At 25.8% G+C, this 8,998-nt stretch overlaps 1 protein-coding gene across 1 annotated transcript; it reads left to right on the top strand.

Annotated features, from left to right (window-relative positions):
* Window positions 1-5,427: 5,427 nt before the first annotated feature.
* Window positions 5,428-6,585, top strand: LOC100854260 (auxin-responsive protein SAUR71). The gene has a single exon (XM_003631311.4). The coding sequence runs from the start codon at window positions 5,907-5,909 to the stop codon at window positions 6,366-6,368; it is 462 nt and encodes a 153-aa protein (XP_003631359.1). The 5' UTR covers window positions 5,428-5,906; the 3' UTR covers window positions 6,369-6,585.
* The last annotated feature ends 2,413 nt before the right edge of the window (window positions 6,586-8,998 follow it).

Genomic DNA, 8,998 nt, shown 5'->3' with positions numbered 1-8,998 from the left:
TCTCCTATGTCACCATTTAAACAAGAAGAAGGCATGCTAGCGTGATGCATTTGAAATATTTTTTTTAATGAAAATATTAATCAATACGATTATCATATACAAAATATTATAATTTATTTAAATAAATTTAAATATTATATCTGACTTAGCTATTAATAATAAAATTAATTATTATGTTAGTTAAAGATGACATATTATATTAAGAAAATCATTCAAGCGGCGTAATTCATTAGTTACCTTAGCTTTATTTTGTAATCATCAAAACTTGATTAAAATAACCTTTACACAAATAATTTTATATTTCATTTTATTCCTCATAAATATTTAATAAAGAAAAATTACAATCGCTACCTTGGATGATTATTTTTGTGTATTACCTAAAGGGATTATGATTTAGATGGTAATGTTAGTAAAATTAATCTTGGTCATAATTTATTTTTATTTATATTTCTGTCATTATTATTTATTATGTAATGTTATGTCTTTTTTTTTTTATTCTCATGGTTGTGACCTATTAATAAAATTCATCTCCTTCTTTTGGTGTTTGGATTTTATATTTTCTCTTGGTGTACTTTTGTAAAATTATTAACACATATTTCTTTAAAGAAATTTCCATGAGATTATCCTTCTCTTCCACATTCTTTTTTTCTTTTTTGTCTTCATTTTTTAAAATTATTCATATCTCCATATTTTTATAAAATCTTGATACCAATTTTTGCAAAATTATCCTTATCTTCTATATTAGATTCTCCAATAAATGTAGTTATATATTTTTTTTTAAACAACTATATATATATATAGAACATCTTGAAAAAAAAAAAGACCTTATGTATTTAACTTTCATAAATTTTAAAAATTTGAGATAAATTCTTTTTGATACCTTCAATTTTTTTAAATAATCTTTAAAATTATTATTTTTCCAATATAAGCTTATAAAAGCGCTTGTAAGATATTTAAAAAATTATTACTATTTATTTATTTTAAAATAGAAAATAAAAATATATCCAAATTAATAATAATAATAATAATAATGTATTTTTTTTATCAATGACAACATTAAAAACATTTCACATTCATAGGCAAAATATAAAGTACGTTAAGAACTTTTTATACCAGGGACCAAATATAAAATAGGTTTGCTTTGAGGTTCCTTGTAACGTACAATAATGAATAAATTATTTTCATATTTTATCCTTATGATGTGTTTCAGTCCAAAATGAGTGGTCCTTGTAGTTTACAAATTAGTAACTTTAGAAAAGAAACATTTATATTAAGAAATGTTTCTTACTCGAAAATGACTTTTTACTCGAGTTTAGTGATGTTTGGTTCATAAAAAAATTGAAAAAGAAAATAGAAAAGAAAAGTGAAAGAAAAAAAATAAAAAATAGATTCAAATTTGACAAATTTCTTTTATATGTTTCTTTAAATTTATTTTACTTATTTTCCTCCATCGTACAAAGATTAAGACTTTAGTTCTCAAGAAGTTCAAAGGAAAATATAAGAGAAAGAAAAAAAAAATATATAAAAAATAGATTTAAAGTTAATAAACTATTTTAATATATTAATTTAAACTTTTTTCACGGATTTAACCATACTATATATAGATTAACTTATATTAAAAATATTCAAATTTCTTAATAATTTTAATTATATTTGACTTTCTTTCACATTTTCTATGGTAAAATCAAATATGAAAAAATCATTTTCTTTTATATTTTTTTCCTTATTATTTTCCAGGAACAAAAAATATAGTAAATCATTTTAAAATTCATAATTTTTTTACTAATTTTAATTATATTTAATTTTCTTTTACATTTTTAATAATAAAACTAAATTTGAAAAAAAAAACATTTTCGGTAGCATTTTTTTTTTCTTTCTTTAACATTTTTCAGCAACCAAACATAGTGAAAATAGTAACTTTAGGGAAAAAAAAATTCTATATACTAATCCAAAATGAGTTGTCATTGTAGTCTAAAACCACAATATTAAGAATGAGTCATAAATCCTCACATAGAAAAGGATATATTATTTTTATATAATTTTATTTTTCTCTGATTCGAATTATAATATTTGTTGAAGTTACCTAATTCTTAATTTACATTTATTTGAATTTGTCCTAGATTCGTGTTTAGGCTTAGGACAGAAAAAGTCTTCCACAATTTTTAATACTAATTATTCTTTCATGAGGCATCCTGTATATTGACAGCAATTAGTTTCAAGTTTTTTAATTAACTTGTAAATAAATATGTATCCATCAGCAGGTTGAGACTTGAGACGTAGTTTATGATAGAATTGATTAAGATAAAGTTGAGTTTATATCACTAAAAGTCTATGTTAGAATTTATTTTGCCTTGTTTTGGAAAGGAAAAAGAAATTGAAATTGAAATTTCTGAAGTTCTCAAGTTAGATGACACCTTCCTTCCTCTTTTGGACCAATGACACATGTCCTAGGTAAATTGCAAAACTGTGCCTATGAAACCTTGGCCCTAGATATGGAAAGGAAGAGAGAGATTAATAGGGTGCAAGAAAAAAAGTTTTTTAAAAATCATGATCCATCAAATTTGAATCATACAATTTAATTAATCTAACCGATCCGAATCTAACCCGATCAACCTAAGTTTAACTCAATCTACCTGAATTTAATTTAATGAGTTTAACCCAAATTTGAAAAAATGAAATTGGGTTGAATTTGAGTTGAGTATTTTATATTAGAAGTGGAATTGGGTTTAATTTGAATTGAGTGTTTTTTAATCGAGTTGGATTCGGATTAGTCATTAACCCGTCTAAACTACAGTATTAAAAATTATTATTATTTTTTTTTTTTAAACTATAAATCACAAAGTGTGTCAACACTTAATTATTATATTTTTCATTAAGTTACAACATTAGTATATTTTTATATTTATAAAAACTAAAAAATACTTAAAAAATGTTTATATTTTTATATATTTATATTTAAAAAATAGTAAAAATAGAAAAATGTTAATATGCAATATATCTCTTATTTTGAAAACAGATTACCATTCCAAGAATCAAGTCAAAAACAGTTTGAAAGATGAATTATTTTTATTGAAAAGAAATTCACCAACCATACCACTAGCTAGAAAATGAGACTGGGTCATAGTTTTATAGACCATGGATGGATGTCACTCTCCATCCCATGTAGCAAATTAGCAATCAGCCGTGAAGTAGTGGTACCTCTGAGAGTCCTTAGGAAATGATGTCAATGCCTTTGTCTCCTCATCTGCCTTATCCTCCCATCCACCACTTCTTTCAAGATTGCCCTTTCATTAACACTAGTTTAACCAGTAAGTCAATGCTTGTGCCTTGGTCCCATCATCCATGGTATCATCTTAGTTTATAGCCTGTTTGGGAGTGGTAGTTAATAAACATTAAAAAAGGAGTATTTGATTTTGATACAACTCCTAATTATTTACAAGTATTATATTTTTATGGGCTATGTTTGATTCCAAAAAATTTGAAGGACACATGAAAGACTTAAAAAAAAAATAGATTTAAAATTAGTAAATAATTTTTATATATTTTTAAAACTAATTTCACTTATTTTTTCTATTATATAAAGATGAAATAAATTTAAAATATATACATTTTTAATGAATTTTAATTATTCAAATATAGAAGTAATTTAAATATAGAAGTAAAACACTAATTCCAATCATCCAATCAGGTCTAACGATGGCTTTGCAAATGGGCTGCCCTTTTGTTAGGAATCAGTCGGCATCCTCCAGAACAAAAGCCTCTCAAAATTTCAACAAGAAAATTGGTCAATTTAGCCATATGGATTCTCATAATACAAGACAAAATCCTTGTTCATTTCAAAGGCACATATACATACATACCATCAAATATATGTCGGTTTGCCGCCTCATCAATCATCATGCATGCCAGATGATTTGCATTTATGCGTTTTCTTATGAGAGTGTCTAGTTTGAAGACTATGATTGAAAATTTTAGTTTTTGTAACGAAAATTTTTATTATTAGCCAGAAGGCATAATTAAGGCTAAAAGATGAATATCGGGAATACAACCAACCTCTAATTAAGAATTTGCTCATAATTAATGCTAAAGCATGTATTAGGAATATAACCAATATCTAATTAAGATGTTTTTTTTTTTTTTTGAAAGTAATTTACTCTTAAAGTTTTATTTATTTATTTTTATTAATTTATTACTTATTTTTAAAAATTCTAAAAAGTTCTATTGATTTTTTTTAGTTCTTAACATTTAATAAAAATGAAAAAATTTTAAAAACAAACTACTTAGTACTTAACATTATTAAAAGCTATTTAATTTTAACTTATATTTAAAATTAAATATAAAAAATAAACACTACCTTAGTCTCCTACTTGATATTCTATGGAATTTTATAATTTTTAATAAAATATGTAAAATAAAAAATTGTTAGTTTTTATGAAATGATTTTTAAAAAAATTAGTAATTATGTCTATTTGAATAATCTTTTTATTTTTCATTTTAAAATTAAAGAACATCCTGTAAAGAAAAAGTATAGATTTACTTTAAAAATTATTTTTAAAACTTGAAATAATAACCTTAATTTTTTTATATATAAAAAAACAGTTTTAAAAAAAATTAATATAATCCAAAAATTCTATCCAACTTTTTGTAAACTGTCGTACATATGAGAAGTAACTTTTCAACTGCTCCATTTGAAAAAATAATTTTTTTTTTTTCTTTAAATCCCCGTGGAAACTGCAACAAATCTAATCAGCTCTCCACATCGCAAGTTGAAAAGGCAGGCAAAAAAAAACATACCAAATCTATCCCCATATGTGGAAATTAACTTTATCTACAGTGTTTTATTTTTAATTATTATTCATATGTTTTATTTTTAATTATTATTCATATTTATATAATTTTAAAATAATAATAATAATTTTCAGAAAATAATCGAAAATAATAAAAAGATGTTATCCGATTTTCCATTTTTAAAAATATGTTTTTTTAGAATAAAAATTGTTTTAAACACGTGCAAATTTTTTTTTAGAATCCCCGGAACAAGAAGCAGGCGCACCCAGATTGATCACGCCTAGTCAAGCAACCCTCCTTCCCTAGCAGCATCGCTCCCCCACATATAGTGCTATGGATTCATGTTGGAAACTCACAAGGAAATTTACTCTAAGCATGCAAAATCCAATATTATAGACAGAATCATGAGATCCACCACCAATATTTTAATGCCCCCATATTTACTAGTTACTACGCCATAATGATATAACAAAAAACAAATATATGTTTGCCCACTTCCCCAACTATTCCGCGTTCACAGAAACTGGCCTCTTCATGTCACTGTAAGGACGAAAGAGAATACCATATTTCAATAGAAACAAGACCTCTCTAGCGTTGACAAGTGGGTTATCTTTACCAATAATTTATGTCCTCATGGGCTTTATATACGAGATCTACCTTGTCTATTGGCAGAGGTTTCCCCTTTAGATACGCAACCCCAAATCTGTCTGTTCTCCTTCCATTGCTGCAGCCTTCTCTTGAATTTTCCTTGATCGCTCTTTCGTTTTCCTTGAATTTCTTGTTTTTGTTTTTGTTGGTTGTTTCTTTTTCTCTGCATGGTTTCTGCAGGTTGGTTTTGTGAATTTAATTAGATTAGTATGAGTAATACAATGAGGCCAAGGAGCAAGGTCATGTTGTATTTGGCTTATGACAGAGGTTGATTGAATTATATACACAACCCCTCTTCATTTTTCCTTCTGATCACATATTAATTCTTTGATCTTTGTTAATTCATGGAGGGAGGTGTTGTGTGTGTTTTTTAAGCCCAACATCCATACTTTCTTTTTCCTTTTCATCTGTATTGATTCCTTGTACAATTCTCCCTACATATACTCAAGTTTTATGCTTGCATAATATTAATGGGTCTGATCAAGAAGACATGGAACAGATGCAAATCCTTCAGCCACGGCAGGAGTTCAGAGAATATCCCCCGAGCTCCCAAGAAAAGCAAGTCATGGCCTCGCATCACCGCCGCCGCGGCCGCCGCCTCGCTTGAAGATGATAAGCGCGTAAAAAAAGGGCGGGTTGCGCCAGAAGGTTGCTTCTCAGTCTACGTAGGACCTGAGAAACAAAGGTTTGTGATAAAAACGGAGTACGCCAATCATCCTCTCTTCAAAATTCTCCTGGAAGAGGCCGAGCTAGAATATGGGTACAACAGCGAAGGCCCTCTTGCCCTCCCATGCAACGTCGAGATTTTTCACAAAGTGTTACTGGAAATGGACAGTTCTGATAAGATTCATCAGGGATGCACCTTCCCTAGGAGCCATAGCTCTTATCGCCTTCTCAGCCCATCTCCAATGATCGCCATGAATCACTTCTAAATCACATGGTTTCTGGACTTTGTTCTTTATATGTGCTTTAGATATATAGTTCAATTACACATATATGTGGGATCTAACAAAAATCTCTCTTGTTACTATTAGTATTGTGTGCAAAGAAGAATCAGATCAGTAGGCTGTGTAATGTATTTGTTTTGGTACAATAATAGCTGTTTATCAGCTTTGGTTTTGAATATTCTTTAATTTGCCTTGTTTTGTATGGTTGAGCTAGTTGATTTTCATTATTATAAGCTTATATCAAGTACCAATCAGTCTAGCAAGTTGAGCTTGAGCTTTATAAAAGTATGAATTGATATGCAGATGAGAGTGGACCAACATTTTGTCTCTTTGCTCATATCCACATCAAGAATAGTTATGGATATACATAGATTAAGACTAATTTTGATACATCTTACTCATAAGACTTATAATACATGATAAAAAAATTTATTTTTATTTTTACAAAATTATATCAATTGATATTATATCTAACATGAATGATTTGATTCTATATGATTAAAACCCCACGTTGAATCCAAATCCTCCAAACTTCAATTCGTAGGAAAATTAATAATTCAACATAGTATCATAATTGGTAAAGCTTTGAGGAAAATTAATAATTCAACATAGTATCATAATTTGGTTTAGTGGAAGATTCGTTTTCAAGTCATCTCCCCATGATTTGCATTTCCCCCTCCCTTTACAATTTACATTTTAACCATTTGTTTCTCTTTTTTCCCAATTTGTAATTTTTTAAAAAATATTTTTAAAATTTGAGATAGTAAAACATTTTCTATACATCAATTTTTTTAAATAGTTTTCAAAATCATTACTTTTTTAATATAAGTTTCTTAAAATTATTGTATCTTATATAAAAATTAAAATTATTTTTTAATTTTAAAAATAAAAATAAAAAACAGAAAGTGTATTTTTATGATTTTTTTTTTTATGTTTGTATTTATATGCATCACCACATTTATATCATGTCTATTTGAATAAATGAAGAGTTCATATAATTTGAATTTTCTATAATTAAATATGGAAATAAAAGCAAAGAGATATTGTTTTATAATGTATAAAATTATTTTTTAAATACTATAAGAAAAAGGTCAAAATATTAATTATTATCATTTACATTAATTTCAAACTTTGCTTTTGATATTTAAATTAATTAATTTGACAAATATCTAATGCCATAGATATCAAGTACCCATCGCATCCCACATGTAAATTTAAAGTGAAATTAATTTTATTTTTAAATTATAATAATTAGTAGCAAACCCAAACCGCCTATAAGATCGGACCACTTCACACCACCATGTCATTGGAAGGTGGGTTAGTTGTCAGAGTTGACCATTGAGTTTATATTTTAATTGAATGTTACTTTTATATGGAAGAGGATGACATGTGCTAATCAATGAAAATATTTTATTGGAAAATACTATATTGATTGAAATTTTCCTAAAATAATAAATAAAAAAAATCATAAAAATCATCTAAAATAAATAAATATTTTGGTTGAAAGTTTGATAAATTATAAAAAAAATTAATAATATAAAAAATTTGTGTTATATTTAAATTTTTATATAATATTTACATAAGAGGGTGATTAATTAAATATCAATAAAATTTTTGCTTTTTTTCAATATTAATATTCTTAAATTACAAATATTTCAATAAAAATATTGAAAATATCATGGATATATTTTTTTTACTATAATATTATAATATATTTAAAAATTAAGAAATTAATTACATGAAAATGTTTGAGAACCTAAAAAATGTAACCAAAAAATTAATATCATACTAAGAAAATTATTTAAGCTTTTTTAAAATCATGTAGTTAAAAATTGTTTTAAATAATTAGTCAACTCATAATTAAAGTAGGACATTCATGCCATGTGACTCGATTATTAACAATCGTCAAATGTTGATGATGAGATTTGTGAGCCACCAAAAATGGTTTTGGTGACAATGTAACATTTTTCAGCTTTTAGTGGCGGTAGGTGGTCGACATTAAAGAACTTATTTTCTCAATAGATTGTATGTAAAATAATTATTTAATTAAGGAGAATAGGAATACCACACGTATCGATAACTTAGTATGTAATTGTAAGTTGTAACATTGTAATTAAGTTATTTACACGTCTATTGTATGTAAAATAATTATTTAATTAAGGAGAATAGGAATACCATACGTATCGATAACTTAGTATGTAATTGTAATATTGTAATTAAGCTATTTACATGTTTATTGAGAATGACAGGATGCTAAGCATATTATTTTTATAATTTCTTTTATTATTCTTTATAAAGTATTTTAGTGAATTGTGACAATTAGTTGAATTCGAAGCAATTTCTTAATGCTTAATCTACTTAAATTTATATATATATATATATATATATATATATATATATATATTTTATGTTGGGTAGGATTGAAACAAATATTTGGACTTTATTTGAATGATGGAATATTTTATGTTGTTGTGTGATAAATTATATAAATCCTTGGGTTCTTGGGTAGAGTTCAAGCACCTGTCTAACATATATTTGAATTGGAAAGTATGTATGTAATCTTTTCTTTGGTTTTTGTAAAAATAAGAATAGAATTAAACATAATAAAAATTATT

This window comes from Vitis vinifera, chromosome 1 (assembly GCF_030704535.1).
Source record: "Vitis vinifera cultivar Pinot Noir 40024 chromosome 1, ASM3070453v1".
Lineage (NCBI taxonomy): Eukaryota > Viridiplantae > Streptophyta > Magnoliopsida > Vitales > Vitaceae > Vitis > Vitis vinifera.
The sequence above is the reverse complement of the archived record's forward strand: the minus strand, read 5'-3'. Positions and strand labels throughout refer to the sequence as shown.